A 23708-nucleotide genomic window follows, 5' to 3' on the forward strand; every position below is an offset into this window, starting at 1 on the left:
TATGCACTATAGTCCTTTTAGGACCTCAGGCAAAAATGAAGTATCAATTTAAAGTTGTTTCAAAGCGAGCTCTTAATTGGAAATATGTGACACCAGTTGTCACAGAGGTGAATTTCCAAAGGCAAGACCAAACTAAATTTGTTAGCCATATTTCACCGTGAATGCTGGCGTCAGTGTCATGTATTCCATAGGGTCGCGCTCAAGCGTATGCAGCCATCAGGACGGTTCAAGCGGGCATTGAGCTAAACAAAACATCATGTCTCTTTGTTACAACGGAAGACGATCCGAAGTCATGTCTATAATACACAGCAACATTACATCTCGCCACATTCTATATGCCATGTCCAGATGTCGACGAGGACCGCCGTCAGTCAGTTTTTGAGACTCTGATGAGAGAACGGACGTACCTACTATTTTCACGGCCAGCTTCGGCCTATTGTTCGGGCCCGTGGGCACGTTCTCAATCTTTCTTAGTGTGAGCATTCCATCAATCACTCTGCCAAAGACGACATGCTTCCCGTCGAGGAAATCGCACTTGGCTGTTGTGATGAAGAACTACAGGTATAACACGAGCGTTGATGAGTGTATAGCCTTCCTATTGAACAGAGAGACATACTCACCTGGCAGCCATTCGTGTTCGGGCCTGAATTTGCCTGGTAAGGGAGTCATGAGTTTCGATCTACAGCGCAACCAATACACGATCGCACCATGGACAGAAGCCCAGGACCGGTGTGCTTTTCCTGGAAGTTCTCGTCCTGAAACGTTATGATCAACTTCTGGATGCTTCTGAATTAATGCTCCGTGAACGTACAGGGAACTTGTCACCGTAAATGGAGAACGACCCAGTGCCATCGCCCTTGATAAAGTCACCGCCTAGGATCAACAAATGACAATGAACGGTGCCCACAACATTCAGCCGAAAGATTGACGTACCTTGACACATGAAATTTGGGACACTACCCATCGCGTAAGAAGTTGGATCAGAACGCACGTACACGATAGCTGAACTGCTTCGACTTACACTCTAAGTCAATTGAACTTGTCAGAAAGTACTGGCTAGGTGATTCATCGGGCATAGACCTTCTCACCTGTGGAACGTCGCACCTTTGTAACCTTGTGGCCGAGAGTTTACTCTATAGACGAGATTAGCATATGATCACCTGCAAGCGCACCAGACGGACCTCTCAGGTGCAAGCAATAGGATATTCACCTGTACTCCCCAGTGCACAATTGCCTAAAGTTCTCTGCAGTCCTGACTTCCACGTCAAAAACAAACAGAGTTATTCTTCGCTACTCACTTCGGCACAATGTCGCTGAAAAGCTCCATCTTCAGACGACCCGCTGGGGTCTCTCCAATGTTTATATCCATGAACACGATTGGTCGGGTGGTCGACGACATTATTGCTGTGGGTCTGCAGGAGACAAACTCGAAATGAGAGAAAATTCTGCGGGGCAGGCACTGAGAGTCTGAGATAGAGGTCAGTCAATGAAATAGTCCCGATTGTGGCAATTTCGAGAATGGCAAATACGGACAAACAAAAGGACGTTAATATTACAATCGCCCTTCATTCCTGCCATCTGCTGCTGCTTAATTCGTGCCGAAAGATGTCCTACTTCCTCCCGCATCTCCCCTCCGGCTGGCACGTTGACGAGGCCATAAAGTCTGAGGAAGACCGTGTGGTTGTCATTCGATTCGGCCATGACTGGGACAGCCAATGTATGACGATGGACGAAACGCTATACTCGGTTGCGGAGAAGGTGCAGAATTTCGCTGTGATTTACCTCGTCGATATTACAGAGGTTCCAGATTTCAATAAGGTGCGTAGATTTGAGTTCTGGTAGCTTTGAAACGTCCACTAATCCTCGGCTTTCATCGCCACAGATGTACGAGTTGTATGATCCTTGCACCGTGATGTTCTTCTATCGGTATGTTCTATGCTCCAGTCCACCCAGACATAAATCTTATTCCCCAAAACTCAGCAACAAGCATATTATGATTGATCTTGGAACTGGTAACAACAACAAGATGTATGTCTGGTCATCCATGAATTCGATGCTCTTACTGATCTACGCTCTTACATCAGTAACTGGGCAATGGACAACAAGCAAGAGGTTAGTTCTCCTGTTTGAGTAATGAATCGGCCATATTGACAATCATCACACTTAGTTGATTGATATCATCGAGACTGTGTACCGTGGTGCGTCCAAAGGCCGCGGTCTTGTTGTCTCTCCCAAAGGTATATTCTTCCAGTCCTCACGAGTCGAATTGTAACTTATGCCGCTCCTTGCAGATTATTCCACTCGTTACAGATATTAGTTATGGACAGTCACCATCATACCTAAACTTTCGTCGTCCGCCTGTAATCACAGCATAGTCCGCCTGTATACCATCTGAAATAGAGAGCACCTCACGGTGGAATTTTGCGCAAGGCGAGTGGAGATATGCTATATGTTTCGCTATGCAAGCGCAACAGGTAATGCTTCCGATTTATTGCTGCTGCTCACTCACACCCGTAGAATCTCATCCATTCGGAAAATAGGGTACAATTTCCGCTCAGCTGAATCCTTCGGCCTCGCATGGCGAACGTACTGGAAGCAGTACATCCACGTCTCCTATCATGCAATGTGATCGCGCAGTTCCATTCGCATATTCTGCATATTCAAGTCGGTGCTGATGTTACAATATTGGTGAAATGAGAATAATGTAGATTCGTCCGATGCATGTCCATCAACTATACAACCGGTTCTTTGCTAGGTCCTTCCACCGAGAGATCAAACGCAAACTCCACCCCTCCGAGATGGAACCTGTGCGTATTCGACAAAAGTAAGTCAAGATATAAATGCAGATGATCTGTCACGTCCTTTAGCAAACGTGACAGCAACGACCTATTTTGGCACACTTACATTAAAGAGTGTGAAGCCACAGAAGACGCCCAGACTTGGCCAGTGGTTGGAGAAGAAGATGTTGCGACTCCGCAGGAACTCGTCTGTGGTACGAAACTGACAGTAATTGCATAGGCTGGTCGCATTTGGATTCGTGAGGTAGCCCCCGTTGAGTGAGATGTACGATCCGAGGTATTCCATGCATGACTGGCCAAATGGTGGATGGATTTTGACAAACTCCACAGTCGAGCAATGGATCTCCGTCCTACCGACGGCTGTTATTCGTCAGACTGGTAAACGAAGAACCTGGAAGAAAAGAGCCATACCTTGTCCCAGGAAACCTTCCACGAAGTATGTAGAAGGCGATATCCGATTCATCCACGTCCATTTGCCTAACTCTCGGAAGGGCTGGAGGACACCGTCGCTGACAAATGGCGGAATAATGAGATTTTATATTGTCTTTCTGGCGTAAACCACTCACAAGACAATAATAATTGCAAAGAGTGCATTGAAAATTAGGGCAGCTATCTCAGCATTAGGAGCCATCGCTGCCGTGGCCTGCAATAGCTATCAGTTGACTGTCAGCACAGGACAAGGCGCCGCACATACCTGTCCGAATGATGTATAGTAGACTGGGTAAATCACTCCAAATAATAAATAGGTGTATCCCGCGCGGTCGTTTGGGAAGCCCGCAGTCCAATACCAACACACTAAGAATAAGGAAGAACCCAAGACGTTCCACGGTATTTCCACTAGCAGCTGCGACGTTAGCAGTGCGGACCATTTATACATGCGGCTGTGGCGCTCGCGGATTTCGTAAATTTTGCGCATGTCAAGGAAGGGCACTTGCAGCTGCTCGACTAGCGGAGCTGCGAGGAATGTCGAGATGTAGATCGACTGCGCAGGCATCAGACAATCATATACTCAGCACATACAAAACACTCACAAATAGCTTGTTCTGAGTTCCCTGGATCGTGCTCTTGGTCTTAAAATATGTGAAGCCGATGACGAGAGCACAGCAGACGTTGACCGCCATCTTAGCAATGAGATAAGTAGGATCTCTCCATAGACTGCGGGCATCCCTTTGGAACAGAGTCTTCAACTGATACCACCACGACGTCGCGAATTGTGCCTCGGGAACAGCCTTGTTCGGTGCACGGTTATTCCCAGCCACGCGGAGAACCTCGAGCTCATGTTGAAGCTCGTCGGCCTCCTTAGACTTCTTCCATATAAAATTCCAGTCGATGCTAGATGTCACAGTCGCACCAGCGCCGACCACATCGAGGATGTATTCCGCACTTCACACAGATTGAGCCCACGCCGGAGAAGGAGGCAAGGGTACGTACGGGTTCTCGATGTCTTCACACTGTCGCGCGCCGTTGGTCTCGAAGTAGCCAATCACATTGGATGACTTCGGGCCTAGATCTCCAAAATAGACGGTTTGCCCTCCCTTGCGCAAAAGCAGTAGTTTGTCGAAAACCTAAAGTCGGTGATATGTTACCAATCAGAATTTCCGCGTGGTAAAGTTAGTATGTACCTCGAATAGTTCGGCAGATGGTTGATGTATTCTGCGAGTCGAAGCAGTACGTCAGATAAGCTCACTCGTAGCTTAAGATCGAGACATACGTGCACACGATCGACTGCCCGCTGTCGGCGAGTTTCCGCAGAAAGCTGACTATTGCCCACGCACTTTGCGAATCCAAACCCGAGGTAGGCTCGTCGAGGAAGATCAGCGATGGCTAACAGATCGATTGAGTCATGTAGCCTTTCACAACACATCGCTATAACTGACCTTTGCGACCAATTCCACGCCAACTGTTGTCCGCTTCCGTTGCTCACCGCCAAGGGTGCCAACGATTGCATCAGCATACGCCTCGAGACCACACATTTGCAAGCATTTGTCAACGCTAAGAAAACTTGGTTAGCAACGGAATCCATGGTTGATCCACGAAGCAGGCCATACGCACTAGGCCTCTTTCTCCGCTAGTGGCACCGACTGGGGCTGCCGTAACTTCGCAGAGAAGAGTAGAGCCTCACGGACGGTGGTGGATGCAACATGTGTGTCCATCTGCTGACAGTATCCACTGCCGAGGACAAAGCGAGAATTTAGCTTAATACCAAGACAGTGGAATAGCCTCTACTCACGTCTGGGCCTGGAAATTGGGTGGAAGCGCAAGTCCGTTCATGAAGCGCTCCCCAGAAACGATTCCCTCTCCCATGCGCTCCGCGAGAGCATTGAGCAGCGTTGTCTATAGGAATAGCTCAACCCTTTGAAATCTTATTCAAACAATAGAGTTGAGTCTCACCTTCCCGGCGCCCGACTCGCCCATCAGGGCCGTTAACTTTCCGGGAGCAACATATCCGGAGACATCGTCGAGAAGCTGCCGGTAAAGTCCTCCGGAGACTGGCACGGAATAGCAGAGGTGCTGCCATGAGAAGACGTTGCCCTTTATGGGGTTGAGTTCTGTATAGGCCCGTGTCTTCTCGGAGGCGTTTCCCACGTCTGAAGGAGGGATGAGAACGTCCTCCGATCTGACCTTCTCGATGTCATTCCCAGCCGCAGAGCGAGATGTGTCTTCGACCGTTGCGCCATACTTGTAGAGCACAGAGGATGTCTCCCCAACGGAACCTGTGTTCAGCTCGGTAAATAGGACGAGGCTGCCAATAAAGGCGAGGCAAAATGCGCAGAGTATGCCGAAGTTCTGTGGAAAACGTGTGAGAGTGTGTCGATCGGCGATCTGTAGGCGAGGCGACTCACAGGCCACAGATGACTGTAGGCGAATCCGTACGAATCCCTCACGTAAGCCATGCCGGAAACAGTGGCCTCACCCGGAGAGGACCCCACGATCGCACAACCTTGGTTCGACAAAGAAACACTTTCGTAACCTGGGCCAGATGGGATCAGGGTGTCGCAACTCGCATTCAGCGTGGAGAACTCGTTGACCACCAATGCTTCGAACCCGTATTTGAGCGGCTAGACAACTATCAGCACTGGAATTAAGGAAAATACGACGCTTAACCCGACGTACATTGATATAGGTGATCCAAGATAGCGCACGGATCATGGATGGCACAGGTATGGGATAGCCCGTGTAGAGGACCAGAAAAAGCATGGCCACGCCTGCAGCTGCAGTCGCCGCAGCCGGATCCGTGAACGCAGCAGTGATAGCGCGGAAGAATGCCTTCAGCGTGATTGTCATGACGCATACAAAGAGCATGAAAATGCTAGTAATGACCGGATCGATAGACAATTCATTGTGGACGTATCAAAACTCCACTCACAAGAACTGCTGTGCCGAGTCCTGTAAGCCCGCCAAGAAATAGAGAATGACAGAAAAGACCATCATCGTCATCAGCGTGATTGGGACGTCAACGAGTGTGAGGGCGAGGGCTTCGACAAAAGGGTGGTACATAGCCGCCTTGTATTGCCTCAGGATAATCGGCCGCTGTGCAAAGAGCGCTGGGATCTCAGCCATCGTAGACAGTCCGGACCATACGTAGGCGCTGCACAGAGGCTTGAATGTCGGTGAGCAGAATGCACCTGGCATTGCACTCACAAGAATATTACACTGGCGCGCGAGAAGAATGTACCAGTATTCGGCTTGAGGCGCAGGTAGATCGTTCCGACAATCATTGCGAGGATGATGAACGAACTGCGTATTCAATTGACATTCAGCACAAGCGCACAAATTGCAGAACGGATACCCACGCTAGCTCAATGATCAAAGCAGTCATAGCTCCTCGAAGAATCTGCACCCTCCGCGTCATGAGCGCGCGAACCTGCATCGGTATCGAGAGCAAGTAAGGGCCACCTGCACCCGTACGCTCTCCACGCTCAGTCCGCACACTCTCCATGTATGCCTGTGCGCGCTCGGGGTTCCCGACATACAGTCTGCGATACTTGTCCATGTCTTCCCTGTTCAGCTGCGAAGTCTCGGATGCCCTGAAATAGTCGGAAAACTCCCGCGCTGTTCGTGGCACGAGCGAAGAGCAGTCAGGGCGAATAATGCGGCCGTTCGGATCGGTGACTGCCCCATTTCGGAATGAGCAACTATATGAGCACGGCGGCCACCACACATACCGGCTACGAGGAAGTCAGCAGTCGTCTGCCTATTCGCGGGAGCATATCCCATATCGATGAAGTACTGCCGCGCGCGATTGGCGGGACCAAAATAAGCCATCTTGCCTTCGTATATCACACAGACCTTGTCAAACAGCTCGTAGAGCGGCTCGCCGACCTGGTAAATAGAAACAATGGTAGAAACCTGCGTGGCATCGGTGACAGTGCGGAGTGCGCGCACGAACTCCAGCGCAGTCGAAGAGCTGCGCATCGTGAGTTCCCTCGTTCGTATTGGAAGAAGAACACTCACTCAAGGCCACGCGTGGAGCTGTTCGAGGGATATGTATTTGTAAGTGGCCGAAAATGAAGGCTTGGCAGGGTTCAGGGAAATCAACGTACTTGTCCCAACACGTCAGGAGACTCCGCGTTGCGAGCGTTTCGCTGATCGAAACCCGCTTCTTCTCGCCACCGGAAACTCCTCGGATGGAGGCGTCGCCCACGAGTGTGTCTCGCACGTGTCGGAGGCCGAAGACAGACTTGAGGACGTCAGTCATCACCTTGACATGCTTTTCGCGAGTCATCGAGTCGAGCCGTGCGTGAGGCGTGCGTGTGAGCGACGCGAATGCGAGGGTCTGCTCGACTGTCAGAGTGGGGAAATGCAGGTCCTCTTCCGGGCAGTATTGCACGTCCCCGCGACAGTGCCTGTCGATGTCCTCTGGAAAGAGCGAGTCGTAGTGAACGTCACCGAGGACGGCATGATAGTCTGAGCGCTGATTTGCGAGAGTGCGTAGCAGTGTGCTGCATCCCGCACCAGGGCGCCCGAGAACGACTACGAATAGTTTAGCGATGCTGACGCACGGCTACGACAGTTGCGCAATGCACTCACGTAGCATCTCGCCTGGCGCCACAACACCCTCGAAGCCGCTCAGAATTTCCCGAGTAGCAGGACGTCGAATGTTTTGGATGGCTCCGAGCCAACTGAGCGGATTCAGAGTCGACCCTAATGTAGGTTGTCGTGCTGCCGAAGAACCAAGCCCAATAACACGAAGATTGTCAAACAGTACACCAAGCTCCCTGCGCTTGATGTCCACGCGATCCATCCTGGCCGAGGAGAGGTGAGTACTCGAGGGATAGAGGTGAGAAGTGCGGGGGCGACGTACTTGCTCACCACGTCACGCAGGCTGGTCTCGAAGTCGAAGCCGTCGTCTCCCGGGGCAAGCGTCGACTCGCACGCCGTCGCATAGGTAGCATCCATGCGGCTACGATGACTATGAGGACCAGCGACGTGCTCTGATGCGATGAATTCGGGCGATGGAAGCAACTCAGTTGCATCAACGTCAGCGTCCTGCCTTCGCAGGATCGAACGAAGCGCCATTAGAAGGGGAATAGAGTGAGGGTGAGTCGCAACTGGGAGATTATGATCCTCCGTCCGCCAGGGAGTGTTTGAATCTACCGCCAGCGCCCTCTGAGGCCGCGCATGGCTGTGCACGTCGCGCGGTGCAGTCATATCAGAGGTGCTAAGCGTGATGCGTGATGGATGGCTGATACGACTACGCGAGGTTGCTATGTAGGCAGGGCGGGTGTGTATTTCACGACGGCGGAGAGGAAAGAGGGAAGGCCATAATTATCCGCCTGGGCACGACGCAAGAAGAGTGGGCCGGGACGCTTGGGAATATTTGGGCGTGCGTCTGCCAACATGGAACGGAATTCTGGCGAGATTGCTGTTGGGCGATGCCTCTCGGGGAACGTGTCAACATGCGGTGCTATACTTAGCAACTTCCGGCCTTGTTCGGTATCCACACGGCTCCACGTGACGGGCAATCAATGCCTCGGTCAGATCGCTTAGCGCCTTGGCGCGGGGTTTCCCATGATGTTCGGAAGGAATAATTCGACTCACGACTTTGATCTTTTTTTTTGGCTCACTACATCGCGCGTCTCCAAAAGATCCGGAGGCTATGCGTTACGCGAAGTTGTTCCCAGACCGACGCCCAGACAGTCAGCGGAGCTAATCATATAGCACACAGCTCAATGAGCAACGTACGCGGCGCAAATTAAGTAGACGCAAACTCTCGTTCCTGTGGCACCGGGGTCTTCGTTAAGCGCCATACTGCTCGGAAGAAACAACTCACGACTCACAACTTTCACTTTCACTTTTCTGGCTCGGCACCTGCAGTTTTGATTGTGCAAAAATTCATTATGCAGTGCGATATAGCACAGTACAGCTGCTGATAGCAATGATACCACAACCTTAAGTTGAAGACATCACTACATCGCGGACCACATGTTCGTTTCCGAACGATCACGAGGCTACGCGGTATGCAAAGTCGTTTAGCAGACCGACAGCCAGGCATGTCAGTGCAGCTAATCACGCAGCATGTAGCTCAGGGAGCTCCGTATGCAGCGCAGGCGAGGCAGAACTTTCCCATGCGGCTAACAGGTACCTCCCAGTGACGGCGTGCGACCCTCTCCTGAGGCAGTCATATCACTCAGAATGCAGCACGAGACGCCCAAGGTTCTTCACTTACTAATAAGTTTGGCGTGGTCTCGGAATGAACGCTTTGTTGAATGTTATTGGACGGCCTCCATTTCTGCCTAGACCTGTTGACCGTCCAGGCTTAGGATGTTTAGTCTGGAGTTCTGGCAAGCTATCGTTCAACACGGATGAGTTGAATCGCCGTACTTATCTGTCAGAAACCCATTGCAAATTGTACGACTTACATAAGTTTCCTGATGGATCGTTCTAGATACCGGGACTCGCTTACCGCGAAAACGGCCTGCGCATAGTAGCCGCGTTAGTCTGTTTCTTGGGGTGGACATATGCGCCTCAATCAGCTTGCAGGTGCTTACGAAGTCGGAATTGGAGTACTTACTTTGTCTCCTTATTTATCGCCCGCGAGGTTTAAAACGTACGATAGACAGGATTAACGAGTTTTCGAGAAAACAAATGTGAAAGTCGGCAACATGTGACATCAAACACCCGATTCCGGAAGCGCGTTGAGTATAGTTTCAGAAGGCGGACTGCAAGGCGGCAGCTAGGCGTCCTTGATGGCGGTAAGTACCGTAGAAGAAAGGTACAGTGATTGCTTCAAGGGGAAAAGGGAGAAGGGATCCCTACAGAATAAAAGAAGTAGTCGATGGTCAGCATAATTCGCGCATATAGCCGTTGTAATAACGCTTCTAGACATCGGGATTCAATGCGTTTGCATGACACAACACCGTACTTCACGCACATATAACTCAATGCAGCACGGGGACGTTCCACGTCGTTTATGCGAGGTCATGAGACCATGACTAGTACCTATGTGATAATGAAAGAGACGCACCGAAATCGAAGGCGTCTAGCGTCAACATGAAACGGCATAGCATATCCGACATTAGCGAGAGATACTAGGCGGAGAGAAAGCGATCTCGTACGATAGGCGCGTTGCAACCGAATGAGACCATCAGCGATAGGGCTCAGATAGAGTAATGCTAGGCAGGCGCAGTCAGTCTTCGGAATGCATTTCGATTGAGGTGATACACACCACTTCTTCAGCTTCAAGCTTCAAGTTCTCGATGGAAAACCGTACGACGGGAGACTCGTGGAGCAATATATAGGAACAATCGCTAGCTTTGAGCTGCAAGAACTGTTGAAATGAACCACATCGCGCATTTGTCACGTGTAATTGTCCGGTTTGAACCGTCAGATATGGCTCAGGGGACGCGATCACCTTGTGTCATGTCTTTTTGAAGCAACTGACTTACTATATCGGGCAGTGCGTTGCTATATCGGGCGCCTCTGCCGCTCGATTGTCACTTGGCCCTCTTTCACTGCGGCTTTCGCTGTGTATGACGTTCATAACGTCCATGTTTTGTTGATAACCGTGCTTCTATATTATTTTGCAGGCATATATATATATAACGTGCCTTAAGTCAACTACCTTCACAACGGAGCCCTTAATTAAAGCGCTTCGCGCATCTTGACTTCGGGCGCTAACGTTCCAAGGTTAATTTCGCCCTCTTATGGTTTCCAGCAGCTGCCACTGCACCTATATATGAGGCCGACCCACTACCAAAGTATTTTTTGCACCCGGCTCCAGTTGATCATCCATGGTTCCCTCTTCTTTAGTGGCAAATCGGCTAGGCACGATTGTGACACGTAACATACGCCCTTCCGTTACCGTGACATGTCGAGACTTCAAAGCTTCAAAGCTTCAACAGCTATAACTTACGATGGTTTGCGGGAGAGCACCCTACTGTAAAAGCAATCGCACTGGTGTGATGAATTGCCACAGGCAAACAGAGACGGACGCGAGTGGCTCAAGGTTGACGCATCTCATTATCAAAGTAAGCAAATTTATTCAATTTCCCCTTCACATCCTCTTCGCACTGAGTGTAAACATATACGAGCTGACAGAAAACGCGCCAGATTCTGATAAACATCATCGGTCTTTGCGATGATTCTGCGCTGCTTCAAGAGACCGGCATGGTGCCGCCTATGGCCGCGACGGGATAACGCGATATGTCACGATCACGGGACCGGGGTTGTCACAAAACGTTCTCAAGCTGCGGCGCTTGAACGTCGAGACATTTGGAACAAGACCGCGACATGTCGTCTTTTTATTCTCCTCCCTCATCGCCAGCATCTTCGTTTGCGATGGACACAACTCGTGGCACAACACCACCCACAACCCCTCCACTAGACTGCTCAGAAACGGACGGGGTACGCGACGTGATACGCGCGAGTCAGCCGCGACGCGTTTGCTTAATCTCAGTGGCGCAATGTATGCTGATTCTTGAAATATTAAGAATGCACAAACAATGGAAGAGGGAGGAGAAACAGAAGAAGAGGTGAGAATGGAGCATGCATAGCTTGCTCGGAGTATGCATGGAGTTTGCGTCTGAAGCACCAGCAGGACACAGCCGCACGTCTACGTATGCTATCAAGTCTCCTCGAGAAATCGGCCGTGTACGTGTCCATCCTGAAGCAGCAGATGGACAAGGTCAAAGTGAAGCACGGCCGACGTCTCTCGGCGAAGGCCGATGCAGCGAATCAGGAAGCGACCAACGCGGCAAACGAACGCCCTACCTCAGGAACGGCAAAGAAACGAACACGCGGCGATGCGGCGACCGAGGTGGAGCAGGCCACGAAACGCGTGAAGGTCGAAGCCGAGGAGAGCGCGGACGCGAACGTGGCGGCGAAGGACGAGCGGGCGTTCGAGCAGCCCGCCCTGATCACGGGCGCTACGCTGAGGGACTATCAGCTTGAAGGCGTCGCGTGGATGGCGGGTCTCTATCAGAGTGGCATCTCGGGTATTCTCGGTACGCTCATTGTTATATGCTGCAATGGCCCCCTTCTGATCCGACGTAGCGGACGAGATGGGGCTCGGTAAGGTACGCGTCCATCAGTTAAGGCCACCGGCGGTACATTGAAGTACGGCTGCTCCCCGTAGACATTGCAGACCATCGCCTTCCATGCATTCCTACGCGAGCGCTCGACAGCGCCGTTTCTCGTAGTCTGCCCGCTTAGCGTTCTCAGCAATTGGGTAGAAGAATTTAGGCGTTTCGCCCCTACGGTACGTCAAACCACCGCCCACTCCTCTGTGTTGCATATATCAACAGGCTCCACCGCGAACAGATTCCTGTGGTCATGTACCATGGTAGTCCAGAGGAGCGCGCTGAGCTGAGGCGCACCGCCATGGTATTCTCGGAGGAGGACATGAAGTATCAGAACAAGATGTTCGGCAGGGCCCAGGCGAGCCCTCCACCCGCTGCCGCTCCGGACCCGAAGGCTGCGAGTACCAAGTCAAGGGCAAGCTCGCGTGGGAGCGCGGGGAGCAAGAAGAAAAGCCAGAAACAGAGCGTTAAAGCAAGGACGAAGAAGGGTCAAGCCCCGTGGAAGAGTAGCCGGCTGTCTGGCAGACATCAGGAGGTCACCGAGTTCGACTCTGAGGACGAGGACGAGGAAGACTTGAGCACCGCTCGGAAAACCCGTAGGAGAACACCGCAGGTGAAGGCAGAGCAGGACGAGGAGAATACTCCTTCCGAGCCGACTGAGCATAAGCTGCCTCCACATCAGCGCACGAACTTCCCGGTGGTAGTTACGACATATGAGATGATTATTAGGGACCGCGCACAGCTCGCGGAGTACTACTGGGGCTTCATCGTTGTCGATGAGGGCCACAGACTCAAGAATATGGACTGCAAGCTGATGCATGAGATCAAGAAGCTCAATGCTGCGGCAAGGATGGTGTTAACGGGCACACCGTTGCATGTGAGTCCATGTCTATGTCCTGATGTACCATTTTGCTAAATTGGCTTATATAGAACAACCTCAGCGAACTATGGGCTCTCCTGAACTTCGTTCTGCCAGACTTGTTTTCAGATTTGGAAGCATTTGAGGAATGGTGAGACAATATAATATTTGTAGCATATTTCAATCTCACATTTTGCCTCGTTAGGTTTAACCTCCCGATGTTGCAGGCCACGCTATCGGCTTCCCGCTCTTCACAACTCATCCACTCCCTTCATGCTCTCCTCCGACCGTTCCTTTTGCGGCGGCTCAAAGCGGATGTCGAAGCGAACCTCCCGCCAAAAAAGGAGTACGTACTCTATGCCCCGCTGAGTGAGCGCCAGCGCGAAGTGTACGATGCCATTGTCAAGGGAGGCCTACGTGCGCTTCTGGTTAAAGAAGCCAGCCAACGCAAGGAGCGCAAAGGCAAGGTGGCTTCGCTCAAGACGCCCGAAACTGATGAGGAAGAGGAAGTCCCCCTTTACATTCAGAACAAAAAGAAGAGACATCCGCAGACTCGGCAGAGTAAACGGAGGAATTACGACGTTGACGGAGATGACGACGAGTACTTCACGAAGCTTCAATCCGGAGCGCTCGATGGAACCAAGCAGAAAGAACGAGTGCAGAGTGCAGACGAGATTGGGCGAGAGTGGCAGCGTAAAATTACCCGTATGTCCAATTACTCGCACTAAATTGATTGGTATGACTAACAACTATGAATGCAGTTAAAAAGGTGAACAATATGAAGCTCCAGAACACTGTCATGCAGCTGCGCAAAATTTGCTCGCATCCTTTCCTGTTCGACTGGCCGATAGATCCCGATACGCAGCAGCCGGCGCTGAACGAGGAGCTCGTGAGCACCAGTGGCAAGATGATGATCCTTGAGCGCCTGCTTGAAGAATTATTCAGGCGGAAGCACAAGGTGTTGCTATTTAGTCAGTTCACAACGATGTTGGACATTATTGAGGTTCGTGCCGTTTTCGTTACAGTTGTAGTCACATATATTCAACTCTGTTTGATGCAGGATTGGGCCATCGAGTTCAAGGGCTGGAATATCTGTCGAATTGATGGGTCCACGTCAATGGTCGAGCGCCGTGACGAAGTTAGCAGATTCCAGAATGGCGGCGATGCACCGGACGCCCCGCAATTGTTCTTGTTGAGTACGCGTGCAGGAGGACTCGGCCTGAATCTCGTCGCAGCGGACACGGTCATTTTCTATGATCAGGATTGGGTAGGTGGCGTACTGCACAAGGGCGTTACCATTAGCTCATCCTTTGTGACAGAATCCCCAGATGGATTTACAAGCCCAAGACCGTGCACATCGTATAGGGCAGACCAAGCCTGTCCTCATCTTCCGTCTTGTCAGCGCGCATACAATCGAGACGAAGATAATGCAGCGCGCCACTGAGAAGCGCAAGCTGGAGGCATTGGTCATTGCAAAAGGTGCGATCTCCGGATCACCAGTCATTCCGCCCAAACACTGACTTGAATGCTCGCAGGTCAGTTCAAGACGCCATCCCTGGCAGCCAGCCGGAGTAGACCTGAGAGGATAGCGGAGATGGCTGCTGCGCTGCTGGAGCTCGAGGGCGAGCAGATCCGCGTTGTACCCGACAACGCGGCGGGCAAGGCGAGCGTCATCAGCGATCGGGAACTAGACATGCTACTTGATCGCAGTCCGGAGGTTTTCTCGGGCCGTGGCAAAGGCTGGACGTCCGCAGAGAAGGTGGATGCTGATGGTGCGAAGGCCGGAACTGCTGAGAAGGCGGCGTTCGCTGTGTACGAGGCTCCTGTTGATGAGACTGGTGATGTCCTCGCTGGTATGCTCGATGGCCGGGAGGAGGAAGAGGAGGAAGGAGAGGAGTGATTGCATTTATCACATTCGTCTTGTTTCAATTGACAACCGGACGTTTCATAGAATTGTGTAGCGCGCAGCAGCTATCTACACGTGGACATGCCAGGAGGTCGTGTTTACCGCCTGAGTGATATGCGGAAGTTGTTAACGCAGAGATGTGACAAGATGTTAACGTTTTAACCTTGAATAGACGGTGCTTATCAGCAGAGTGAAGTGATGTCATACCACTATGTATTGTTTTAGGTTTGTAACTTAAGGTTTGCGCGCTTAGAGCCGCCCGGTCGCTGTCTTCCACATATATACCTCTTCCACCAGCTGCCAGTGTACACGCCTGTGTCCTTGTACAGTTGTCCTGCCCGTCAAGCTCTCTCTGACAAGGCCGTGCAACTCCGGGATACCTTCCGCCATGATTCTGAAACCCATCAAGAACGACTCAGATCTGGACGACTCTCCACCACCGTTGGCTTACGAGTCTTATATACTTGCGCTGCCATTGGAACTCATCAATGAGATTCTGAAGCTGCTCGATTTCCAAGAGGTTATACGCTGCACCGAAGTGAGCTTAGCTGTCCAGCTCTCACCCGTCTTCAGCTCATAGCTCCGGGAATAGGTATGCAAGCAACTCAATGGCATCATCCGGAGCTCTCTCGAACTGCAGTACAAGATAGAGCTTGGTGCCGACGGACTCGTCGACGGGCTTCTGGGGCCCATGTCCACCGCGGAGCGCCTCGAGCTCCTATTCGATCGGCGGCGGCGGTGGCGCTCGCTCGACTGGACAGCGCGGACGTCCGTCTCAATCCCTGGCCCTTGCCAGGCGTACGAGCTCGTGGCGGGTGTGTTCGCCAAGTCTATGGCAGGCGCACAGGGCCCTGGCTCGCACAACCTCATATCGACGTGGCTCCCGTCACGCACGCAACCTGCAAAGCGCATCGTTCGGGAGGAGCTTGGCGTGTCCACGCGCGACTTTGCCATTGACCCTTCGCAGGATCTAATCGCTCTGGTTGATGCGGATGATAAGTGTGTGTTCACTGCTTAGCTCTCTGGCGGTGGCGCTAAAGGTGGTGTATGCAGCCAGGATAGCAATCCGCGAATCAGGGTGTTCTTGAGGACGGTGAGCACGAACGAGAAACATCCCCGTGCGGCATCCGCGGAGCTGCATGCGCCGATCCCGTTCGAGCTCGGTAGCTCATTCATCCAGATTGTCGACGACGTCGTCGGCATGTTCTTCTGGGTGAATGGCCCGGGGCTCATCATTTGGAACTGGCAGACGTCAGAGATTGTTATCGTACGTCCCTCATTATATTGATCCTTGCCCTCTGTGCTTAAAATGCTCTCGAAGAACTGTGTCGGCTACCAACTACCGCGCGGCACATGGGACTTCTCGTTCGTCTCCAACCGTGCGTTCATACTCACGGCGGCGATGGGCAGTGGCACAGTGGAGCTATTCGCCTTCGAGGGGCACCCGCCGGCATTCGAGCACGAGCTCCACTCACCGCCGCACATCGCGACCCTGCAGCTGCCGGAACTCCAGAAGGGACTCGAGTTGCACAATTTCTCGACGCATTCAGGCCCGTTCGTGCATGCACGGACTCCTGGAAAGCCTTTCGAGACGGCGCGCGATTCGGGTGTGCATCTCATGTCGCTCAGCTACGGCGACCGCGGCCCGCGATTCCACATGATCATGCACAACCGTCTGCTGCTCTCGTACCTCCCGCGAGAGGGAGGGAGGCCCGAGCCGAAGATCGTGCAATGGAAAACATGGGGCCCGAAGTACTCGCGCTTTCTGGAACATACCATCAGCTTCCAGTGGCTCCGGTAAGTAGTCAGATGTTTTTGGATCCGCTCTCATTGTCTGATCCGTGAGCCTTGCGGCGATTGTAGATACGTGCATGGCCAGCGAGTGATCCTTCCGCCGGTCATGCGCACCTCGCAGAACCCGCAGAGCACCATGTATGTGCTCGATTTTAACGTGCATCCGAAGCGCACGAATGATCCGGTGCCTCTTCCAAAGCCGGACAGCAGATGCTCCTATAAGGTGTTCACCGAGCCCTCTACTGTTCAGCGCAGGGAGACTTTCAAGGACGATGTGGTGACGTATCTGCCGTATGCGGTGATGTCCCGGCTGGGGACGTTCCAGTATTCTGGATTCATGATTGATGATGAGCGGATCATTGGGATGAAGGTGTGTTCGTCGCCGCATCGTACGTGCAGTAATCTGATTGCCTTGGTTTAGTCGATGGCATTTGCAGAGAGTAATATGAGCGACATCGACGTATACACTTTCTGAAATTTGATATTGTAATATATTCGCCTTCTCACTACTTTGTCGTGCACTTCTGATTCTGAGGATAAGGTTGTTGCGAGAGGTTCCGTTCCGATGGAGCTGCACGGGGAAATGTATGTGAGTCGGAACCTTCTGCGTGCGAATATGGGCGTCCGTACGGCATGAAGTCTTTTTCCTGTATGTTCCGTGAAACTGACTCTCGGATCTTCCTCTGTGCGCACGGACCAGCGCGGTTACCGCCTGAGCCTAGCATAAATCTCTCTGTAGCTGATTATGCCTGCTGCAACTGCGAACCTTGCACTAGGGTTAGGTGCGATGACACAATTGAGGGCTGACGGGCTGGTTGGGGCAACCTCCAACAATTCCAGCGTTCTCCAAACCATCCATCTCTTCAACTGTGACAATTCTTTCTCGACTTGAAACGTCTATGTCAGCGGAAGTCGGATCGCCACCAGGGATTCTCGTCTCTATCCCAGATACAACCGCCATTCACGTTCTGGGCGAATCGACCGTTGAACTCGGAAAGGGCGACCTAACGCTGATACTCACTGAATCATCGACAGTCTCTGGCCCTTCATCCCCCTCGGAGGTGAAGAATCACACACCCGTGCTAGCGTTGGCCGTGGGGAAAGCTGCATTCCCGCTGTACAAGACCACCATTTTCGGGACGCTCGCCGATGACGTGCGGGTGTATGTGTTCACGCCTGAGATCGGAGGTGAACGCGGAGGGTACGTCTAACTATGCAAGTCGCGGCGTCCGCTCACGGTGCGACAGTTATGTGAAGATTGTACTTCCGGAAGGTGTCAAAGAGGCTGGCTCGGCCTTCGAGAGATTGCAGACAGGATTTGAAAAGATCCTCGTGCATCATGGGCTGTTGAAGGAAGGCATCGAAGCTGTTGCAGACGAGCTTGGGAAAAGCGCGCGAGAAGACTCTGCACACGCCGCTCAGCAAATACGAGATTCCACCACAGTGTAAGTTCAGAACATGCTCCACTTCGGCGACAACTCAGAGCGCGCTTTGTGGCACCAGGTACCTTGCAGATAATCCTCCTACAGACTCGCCGATTTCCCTCCCTGGCCCTGTCCGCACTGCAAGCGCGACTAGCGCAGACACGACAAGCTCAATCGCATCCGCCGCCAGTCGCATGTCAGCGAGCATCAGCCACGCCGCGGAGAATGCTGGTATGTGGATGGCGGAACACCTCGTGCCAAACAGCCCACCCGCGACGCACCAGACGCTCTCGTCGCTGTCGAACGCGTACGACACCGCCGCAGATGGGTACGGCGCGGGCGCCGGGGAGGTGAAGGACGCGCTGGCGGACGCGGCGAGCGCGCGGATCGAGAATGCGTATGGGCGGGAAGCGAGGGAGGTGGCGGGCGATGTGGGGGCGAGTGCGCAGAATGTGGGTGGTGCGTTGGGGGAAGTTGTGGTGGGAACGAGTGGGGCTACGATTGCGACGGCGGGGATTAAGGGCGCGGCGGGTGCTAAGGCGGATCAGCGGGAGTCGGAGGATTGGTTGGACGATAGGGAGGATGATGCATGGAACGATGTATCAATCTGATGGAATTATATATGATTATTGTCGACTGAGGGCTCTCGTCCAGTGAGTCGATGAAGTCGCCCCGGACGTTGAGATCGTTTTTGGCGAGATATGGTTGGGTGATCGCAAGCCACCGATTCGACGAGGAGTCCAATCCCGCACACATGTCGCACATCAAGAACGGCATTCCGTAACCAAGAGGGGGACACAATCCGTAGCAAATTTGCGATGTTAGCGGGCGATAAGGATGCTCTTCTCTCGCCGTCCATTAATATTGATGGGAACGAGAGTAGAACTACGAGAAAGCACTAAGATCGTACCGAGGCCATAGCTCTCAGGCTAGAGTCCCTTCACAAGTTAGACCTCAGGCGTACATATCCAATGATTATGTTCGATTTACTCACCTCCCTGCTGGATACTGTACGCACAGCGATGCTCATGCAGGTAATCATATTCTTTCTGTGACACGAACGGGGTTTCTGACCCTATGTCTAAAATCCGATTTTTGCGCGCCCCTTGCTCTGACCCTATGTTTTTTGCCCACCCGAAGCTGTGTCTTAGACCGGGCGTGCTCCTAATGATTCCTGCAACCTACCCTGGGCCCCCTCCTGCCGAAGCGTTAGCGCAGACATTTATCTCTGATCAGCTCGAGAAGATAGAAAAATCCCCTGCTTCGACAAAAAACAGGAATCTACTCAAGGCCGCCATCGTAGATGCACCATTCCTGCTCGGCAAGCTGAATAATGCATGGGCAGTAAATGATGCTAAACCAGAACAATTGGATGACCTTGCGGAGTACTACTACACCAGCATACTTGTTCCTGGTACGTTGCTCCTAGTTTCCATTCAGTGAGGGTACCGCTCTGAGTGCGACGTGCGGTAGTTCGGGCCGCCGGAGGGAAAACACCAGCTCCCAGAAGTCATCCCTTTCGCAACCAATTTGATTTGACTGTGACGCCTGAGCTTGAGAAGCGTCTCAGTACCCTGAAGGCCAAGGTGCGTTTGCTTATATCTGTACGCAGGGTGTGGTTTGACCTAGCTCATGCAGGCTCTGGTGCGCGATGGGTACAAATGCGTCGTAACCGGAAAAGTGGACCAGGACCATGTGGATAAAGTCACGACCTGGACGGGTTTCGACCTCGACATAACGGATGCAGCGCATATCATGCCCTTCAGTCTGAACGATTTTGAGGAGACGGAAGTTCCCATGGTGCGCTTCAATGGCTTCATATGCGTTCCGAGAGGCTGTAATGCTAAGTCAATGTGATAGATGGCCGACGAGACTGCAATATGGACAGCCTTACAAGCATTTTCTGGTCGTTCACTGGATGGTCTCAAGGGCGATGGCATCAACTCTCTGCAGAACGTGCTTACTCTTTCGGCCTCCGTGCATCGGTTGTTTTGCCAGCTTGTACTGGCCTTCGAACCCATGGAGGTGAGTCTCCCTCTCATCTCTGACCGAGTATGTTATGACTAGGCGGCCACAAAAAAGGCAGAACCCAACGTTTACCGCATTCTCACTTGGGGTAAAGCGAAGAATCGTCGCGATCTGTCCGAGATCGTCACTTTAAGTGACCATTCTAATTCTGGGAAGGCGTTGGTAAGCTTTTCTATTTCGCAAATTGCATTTTCATCCCTCATACCCATGGTGTTGTTTCATTCAGCCCAACCCGGTCTACTTGTCACTTCATGCTGCATTATGTAAGGTTCTTCACGCGTCTGGCCGCGCAGAAGAGTTGGACAGAATTCTCGCGGATCTGAACGAGGGTGAGACGCCTGTACTCTCGCATGATGGTAGCACGGCAGATCTACTCGAGATAGCTCTGCTGAGGGCTGTTGCAGTAGGTTGAGGTGTTGAACGCAAGTTGGTTCGTCATGCTCTTCGATACGTTTTGCGCAAAGTTATGCCGCTCATCGTGCAAATTGCAGACCTGCAGTGCGCGTCCATTGATAACTACCCACCCCGCTGCTTTCCTCTTCCGAGTCTTCGCTCAGGTTCAATCTGCAGTGTCCCACGCATCGGACCCGTTTCCGGAGACAAGACTGTCGATGATCGGAGGAATGCGAGTCCTTGACAAGTAGCACTGGAAAGCGCATTCTTCATCTCCGGGAGTGTTTCTGATCCCCCGCGGGTCGCAATAGGTCGAGGTTGTGGTTATATTAGTATATATTCAAAGCTAATTCCGGTGTAGAAGAACGATTATTACTGCACCCCATGCGACATTGTCCCTTACTAGGGAGTACATATAATGCCCATACTTGCTGTCTATATGAACCAACGTCCGGCCCTGCAGCCTTCGCCAGACCGAACTGTATTTCGGTGTCGGACGTCGGCATGGCGGTGACGGGAGTGAGTGAGACTGGAGCAGACATCCTGTACGGTAATGTCAGTCGCGGCGGTCTCGGAATTATGTCATTCAGGTCCGATGTAGTAAATGCGGTGGAAGGGCCATCTAGCGTGTTGCCAGTCATGGCGGTACCTACTCTGGAGCTCGTCAAGGTCCTCATCCTTCCCGCGTCGCTCTCGCCATATCCGGAACCTATCCCAAAAGAGTCCTGCATGCCGTTTCCGCCCGTCTTCTCCATCTCCTCTTCCTCCTCCTCGACGAGAATGGTGGGACCAAGAGCAGATCGAGCACTGTGACCATACGGCGTACTTGTCCCACTTCCCGACGTACTCGCTGCTTTGCATTGATGTTGGTCCTCAGGGGAGCACCGTGACTACTGGTAGCAACCCAGCTTTTCGCAAGCAGCCTTCGCACTTCCTCCTCAAACCCGCCACGTAGTGTTTCCGCAGATGTGCCCTTCAGCTGCAAAATTACTCATGATGACTGTCAGCCTGGGCATGGCCCTCGCGCATCCGGCACTCGTACAGATCCTTATGAATACAAAGGCGCCGTACAACATCTCGGCTCCGACGGTGTCGCTCGCGCTCTTGGCGCTCTCGCCATCCGCGGTCGCGGCCATGAACGCGAAGGTGAGTGCGCTCGTGAGCAACGTGCGGTGCTATTGCATGAACTGGAAACACTTCGGCCGCTCGGGCTCGGTGCTACGATCGGTTGGGAACAGCGCGAATTTTGTGATGGTGCCGGTGCTAGAGAAGAGCGTGAGGCTGCCGGGCAATGCGCGCGCAATAGGATATACAAGACTGCGGCGGAGGAAGAGGGCGTTGTCGTGCGGTACCGTGGAGGTGAGCTGGGATGTGAGGGCTGCTTGCGGATCACAGTAGGCAGTGCAGAAGAAAATGTTATCGCGCTGCGGAAGCTGGAGGAGTTGTTGAAGAAGCTGTAAGGCACATTCTGGTCGCAGCACGGTGCTGCCGCGTAGAACAGAACTTGTGTAGACTTGGTTCAACATTTGTCCCGTTGAATTGTGCCTGTGGACCGCCGAAAAACTCGCGATTCCAAATAACAAAAGTTCCAAATAACAGAGGTATTTGGCTATTCTACTTACTTCCTCGCGGCGGTGCATGGTGAGTAATTGGCATTTTTCCCGGTTTCTGTAATGATTTTGACGTTCATTTACAGTGCTTCTCGCTGTAAACGTGTTCTTACTCGACGTGCTCTGCTTCTTTACACCTCAGCCGCCGGTTGCGTGTTCGGTTGACGGCTCAGAGTGTGCGCGGTCGCATCGCTTCATTGGTTACTGCTCTCCTCCAGTTGGAGGTGCTATTCGCAGGTCGTGCGTATGCCCAACAAATGATATACATGGATTTTTGATTCGGCACATAAGGAAAACTCAAATCGGCTTGTGGCTCGAGCCGCTCGACAACCTTCTTTTTGACTTGTTCTCACTGGATTGGGCCTGTACAAGCCAATAAGCACACAATAAGAAGCTTATAACCCGGAGGAAAGTTCAAAACAAGAAGGTCCCGAGACTTCCTCTGACTTACTGTCTTTTTTGGAGATGGCAAGCGGATAAAAGCATCGTAAGCCGGATTTGAGTTTTCCTGATGGCCACCGATCGCCTGTTCTGCTGTCTCGACGTTCGTCAGTAACATTCAAGGGTATGCAGCCTGTGAGTTCACTCGATTCCACGTGGTTCTCGAATGTTTCATCGGTCGCGCTTGATGTGCTTTTATCGTTCCTTGCTGGCGTACTTCCGTTTCGCAGTTTGACCGATCTCGCTCGATTGCGTCATATAGGAAGAGACCTTCGAAAATGTACGGTCACCGGTTTGGAGTCTCTGTTGCTCGAGCATCGATTAAGTCTGGCGTGCGTGTCTGCCGTTGCAGTGTTCGACTTTGTAGGCGATGGTTTGCACGAAGTGAGCTCGGATGGGACCTGCACGATGGACCGGTGTCTGTTGGATCGCTTTCCTGTTTTGAGGGGACAGCTTCGACGGACAGAATAATATAAATGGCTTTTGCGCATGCCCTAAGACGTGCCTCCTTGTTATTTGGAACCGGTGCCCGGCGCCTCTTCACCCAAGTCGAGATCACGCCAAGCCTGCAGTGATCGCGCTCGTCTTCTGCTTACCTAACAAGCGCCTGTCAACGAAAGCGGCGCCCAAACGATGGCAGATCTATGGCGATAAATGCCGATGAAGACGACACGGTATCGCAACAAACGGTTTACTAAGGCAAGTATTACCAGCCCAGAGAAATATGTTTCTTGTGGTGAGAGGAGTCAGGCCAGACCCAGAGAATAAATCTACATGCCGAACAACACCTGCCTCGATCATGTGACCGCACTCGTCGTCGTAGCGGGCGCTGCCGGCACCGGCCTTACCACCTTATATCACCGCAGACATGAAACGATTTGCGCATGTGGCAAATGCTTAGCAAATGTCGACAGGTTTTTTGCCTTTGTGATCT

The 23708-nt window shown here is 52.3% G+C and overlaps 7 protein-coding genes across 7 annotated transcripts; 5 read left to right on the forward strand and 2 right to left on the reverse strand.

The window, feature by feature from the left end:
• Positions 1-219: 219 nt before the first annotated feature.
• On the reverse strand, positions 220-1470 carry LAESUDRAFT_730654 (uncharacterized protein). The gene is made up of 10 exons (XM_040909885.1): positions 1299-1470; positions 1211-1252; positions 1089-1133; positions 1052-1054; positions 934-956; positions 812-873; positions 708-755; positions 621-653; positions 408-555; positions 220-331 (listed from the first exon to the last, which is right to left on the reverse strand). Exons 1-10 carry the CDS (start codon positions 1397-1399, stop codon positions 315-317), a joined length of 522 nt encoding a protein of 173 aa, XP_040759693.1. The 5' UTR covers positions 1400-1470; the 3' UTR covers positions 220-314.
• A 106-nt stretch (positions 1471-1576) lies between these two features.
• On the forward strand, positions 1577-2432 carry LAESUDRAFT_745206 (4A/4B type thioredoxin-like protein). Its single transcript, XM_040911358.1, has 6 exons — positions 1577-1818; positions 1883-1926; positions 1981-2028; positions 2085-2112; positions 2168-2237; positions 2292-2432. The coding sequence occupies exons 1-6, from the start codon at positions 1606-1608 to the stop codon at positions 2315-2317; spliced, it is 429 nt and encodes a 142-aa protein (XP_040759694.1). The 5' UTR covers positions 1577-1605; the 3' UTR covers positions 2318-2432.
• A 296-nt stretch (positions 2433-2728) lies between these two features.
• Positions 2729-8198, reverse strand: LAESUDRAFT_662869 (pleiotropic drug resistance ABC transporter; the record flags this gene model as incomplete). Its single annotated transcript, XM_040905020.1, has 23 exons — positions 2729-2851; positions 2905-3158; positions 3210-3307; positions 3365-3441; positions 3493-3780; positions 3830-4181; positions 4230-4363; positions 4421-4451; positions 4510-4622; positions 4676-4790; positions 4851-4967; positions 5029-5132; positions 5190-5585; positions 5642-5857; positions 5913-6108; positions 6166-6387; positions 6441-6536; positions 6593-6911; positions 6965-7206; positions 7254-7271; positions 7343-7772; positions 7830-8044; positions 8104-8198. 23 exons carry the CDS (start codon positions 8196-8198, stop codon positions 2729-2731), a joined length of 4251 nt encoding a protein of 1416 aa, XP_040759695.1.
• A 3718-nt stretch (positions 8199-11916) lies between these two features.
• Positions 11917-15078, forward strand: LAESUDRAFT_738942 (uncharacterized protein; the record flags this gene model as incomplete). Its single annotated transcript, XM_040910953.1, has 10 exons — positions 11917-12244; positions 12294-12316; positions 12376-12498; positions 12561-13196; positions 13250-13329; positions 13384-13883; positions 13940-14181; positions 14239-14445; positions 14498-14657; positions 14714-15078. The coding sequence occupies 10 exons, from the start codon at positions 11917-11919 to the stop codon at positions 15076-15078; spliced, it is 2664 nt and encodes an 887-aa protein (XP_040759696.1).
• Positions 15079-15472: 394 nt separating this feature from the next.
• On the forward strand, positions 15473-18913 carry LAESUDRAFT_662823 (uncharacterized protein; the record flags this gene model as incomplete). The annotated part of the gene is given in 9 exon segments (XM_040905016.1): positions 15473-15622; positions 15677-16083; positions 16138-16351; positions 16406-16501; positions 16598-16881; positions 16948-17276; positions 17719-18079; positions 18099-18323; positions 18382-18913. The coding sequence occupies 9 exon segments, from the start codon at positions 15473-15475 to the stop codon at positions 18911-18913; spliced, it is 2598 nt and encodes an 865-aa protein (XP_040759697.1).
• Positions 18914-19130: 217 nt separating this feature from the next.
• On the forward strand, positions 19131-20925 carry LAESUDRAFT_443286 (uncharacterized protein). The gene is made up of 7 exons (XM_040902475.1): positions 19131-19336; positions 19443-19716; positions 19776-19888; positions 19941-20102; positions 20163-20327; positions 20385-20492; positions 20557-20925. Exons 1-7 carry the CDS (start codon positions 19274-19276, stop codon positions 20740-20742), a joined length of 1071 nt encoding a protein of 356 aa, XP_040759698.1. The 5' UTR covers positions 19131-19273; the 3' UTR covers positions 20743-20925.
• A 178-nt stretch (positions 20926-21103) lies between these two features.
• On the forward strand, positions 21104-22213 carry LAESUDRAFT_815572 (uncharacterized protein). The gene is made up of 4 exons (XM_040914703.1): positions 21104-21506; positions 21601-21674; positions 21731-21869; positions 21962-22213. Exons 1-4 carry the CDS (start codon positions 21108-21110, stop codon positions 22181-22183), a joined length of 834 nt encoding a protein of 277 aa, XP_040759699.1. The 5' UTR covers positions 21104-21107; the 3' UTR covers positions 22184-22213.
• The last annotated feature ends 1495 nt before the right edge of the window (positions 22214-23708 follow it).

The sequence above is a fragment of the Laetiporus sulphureus genome (genome assembly GCF_001632365.1).
Source record: "Laetiporus sulphureus 93-53 unplaced genomic scaffold LAESUscaffold_53, whole genome shotgun sequence".
Classification (NCBI taxonomy): Eukaryota; Fungi; Basidiomycota; class Agaricomycetes; order Polyporales; family Laetiporaceae; genus Laetiporus; species Laetiporus sulphureus.

Coding starts and splice junctions, on each gene's coding strand:
- LAESUDRAFT_443286 (XM_040902475.1), top strand. CDS start 19,274: ATGATTATGTTCGATTTACTCACCTCCCTGCTGGATACTGTACGCACA. Junction 19,337..19,442: donor GCACAGCGATGCTCATGCAG/GTAATCATATTC, acceptor GCCCACCCGAAG/CTGTGTCTTAGACCGGGCGT. Junction 19,889..19,940: donor TCAGTACCCTGAAGGCCAAG/GTGCGTTTGCTT, acceptor TAGCTCATGCAG/GCTCTGGTGCGCGATGGGTA.
- LAESUDRAFT_730654 (XM_040909885.1), bottom strand. CDS start 1,399: ATGTCGTCGACCACCCGACCAATCGTGTTCATGGATATAAACATTGGA. Junction 1,253..1,298: donor TTCAGCGACATTGTGCCGAA/GTGAGTAGCGAA, acceptor CGTGGAAGTCAG/GACTGCAGAGAACTTTAGGC. Junction 756..811: donor TTTACGGTGACAAGTTCCCT/GTACGTTCACGG, acceptor ATAACGTTTCAG/GACGAGAACTTCCAGGAAAA.
- LAESUDRAFT_815572 (XM_040914703.1), top strand. CDS start 21,108: ATGCGACATTGTCCCTTACTAGGGAGTACATATAATGCCCATACTTGC. Junction 21,507..21,600: donor CCTCCTCCTCGACGAGAATG/GTGGGACCAAGA, acceptor GTTGGTCCTCAG/GGGAGCACCGTGACTACTGG. Junction 21,870..21,961: donor TCGCGGCCATGAACGCGAAG/GTGAGTGCGCTC, acceptor GGTTGGGAACAG/CGCGAATTTTGTGATGGTGC.
- LAESUDRAFT_745206 (XM_040911358.1), top strand. CDS start 1,606: ATGTCCTACTTCCTCCCGCATCTCCCCTCCGGCTGGCACGTTGACGAG. Junction 1,927..1,980: donor ACCGTGATGTTCTTCTATCG/GTATGTTCTATG, acceptor CCCAAAACTCAG/CAACAAGCATATTATGATTG. Junction 2,238..2,291: donor TCTTGTTGTCTCTCCCAAAG/GTATATTCTTCC, acceptor CGCTCCTTGCAG/ATTATTCCACTCGTTACAGA.